General features: G+C 49.9%; 2 protein-coding genes across 2 annotated transcripts; both read right to left on the bottom strand.

Moving 5' to 3' along the window:
- Positions 1-22: 22 nt before the first annotated feature.
- On the bottom strand, positions 23-421 carry Pmar_PMAR003989 (Histone H1-delta, putative; the record flags this gene model as incomplete). The annotated part of the gene is made up of 1 exon (XM_002773179.1): positions 23-421. A coding segment is annotated over one exon (399 nt), but the record flags the coding sequence as incomplete, so codon positions are not given.
- Positions 422-632: 211 nt separating this feature from the next.
- On the bottom strand, positions 633-971 carry Pmar_PMAR003988 (histone 2B variant 2, putative; the record flags this gene model as incomplete). The annotated part of the gene is made up of 1 exon (XM_002773178.1): positions 633-971. One exon carries the CDS (start codon positions 969-971, stop codon positions 633-635), a length of 339 nt encoding a protein of 112 aa, XP_002773224.1.
- Between the last annotated feature and the right edge of the window lie 24 nt (positions 972-995).

The following is a 995-nucleotide window of genomic DNA, read 5'->3' as shown; positions in this document are numbered from 1 at the left end:
GAGGCTTTGATCGAGCAGAAACCTTCTTGCTCGCAGCGACCTTCTTGGTCGTCGGAGCAGCCAGCCTCCTAGCAGCCTTCTTAGTCGTAGCCTTCTTTGTGGAAGGCTTTTTGGCAGGAGCCTTCTTTTTGTGAGCCTTTGGTTTGGACTTCTTCGCGGACGCGGGATTCTTGTCCGCAGCCCTTGACCCAGCAGCCAGTTTGTATGACGCCTTCGCTTGGCTGACAGTACCAGCATCCACGAGAGCTTTAAGAGCCTTGTTAAGAGCTGCCTTATTCTCGACACCGAAGTTTTGCTTGATGAAGCTGAGAACGGCCTGACGGCTCATCTTCTGGAATCCCTTACATGTGGTCAAGGCCTGCTTGATCATAACCGAATAATTGGGATGAGCCGCAGATTTCTTACCGGATTTGACGGTCATTGTGAGAGCTGAGTCGGAATCGTGTTCATGACAGGCACGATTTTCCAAGATACCGCTAGATGCGATTTCTGAAAGAAATGCTGTAAAAAAGAGAAACCCATTATGATCGCATATCATTTTATGACAAGGAGGAGGATGGCGTTGAGAAACGCCTTGGAAAGGATTCAGATGCTCAGATAACTCTAATCTGCACTTCAGTGACCATGAAGCCTCACGCGGAAGTGAACTTGGTCACAGCCTTAGTGCCCTCACTGACGGCATGCTTGGCCAGCTCACCCGGCAAGACCAAGCGAATCGCAGTTTGGATCTCCCGGCTAGAGAGAGTTCCCTTGTTACTGTACTTACAAAGGCGCCCGGCCTCCGAGACTATACGATCAAAGGTGTCGCTCACCAGCGAGTTCATGATCATCATGCTCTTCTTGGATATACCGGTCTTAGGATGCACTTGCTTCAACACCTTGAAGATGTAGCTGTTGAAGGTCTCCTTCCTGGAAGATCTACGCTTCTTATCAGCAGCAGGCTTGCTGGCGGCGGCAGTTTTGGGAGCCATATTAGGATTTACAGAGTCAGTAGA

The sequence above is a fragment of the Perkinsus marinus genome (genome assembly GCF_000006405.1).
Source record: "Perkinsus marinus ATCC 50983 genomic scaffold scf_1104296959244, whole genome shotgun sequence".
NCBI lineage: Eukaryota > Perkinsozoa > Perkinsida > Perkinsidae > Perkinsus > Perkinsus marinus.
Note: the sequence above shows the minus strand (reverse complement) of the source record. Positions and strands in the feature narration are given on the sequence as shown.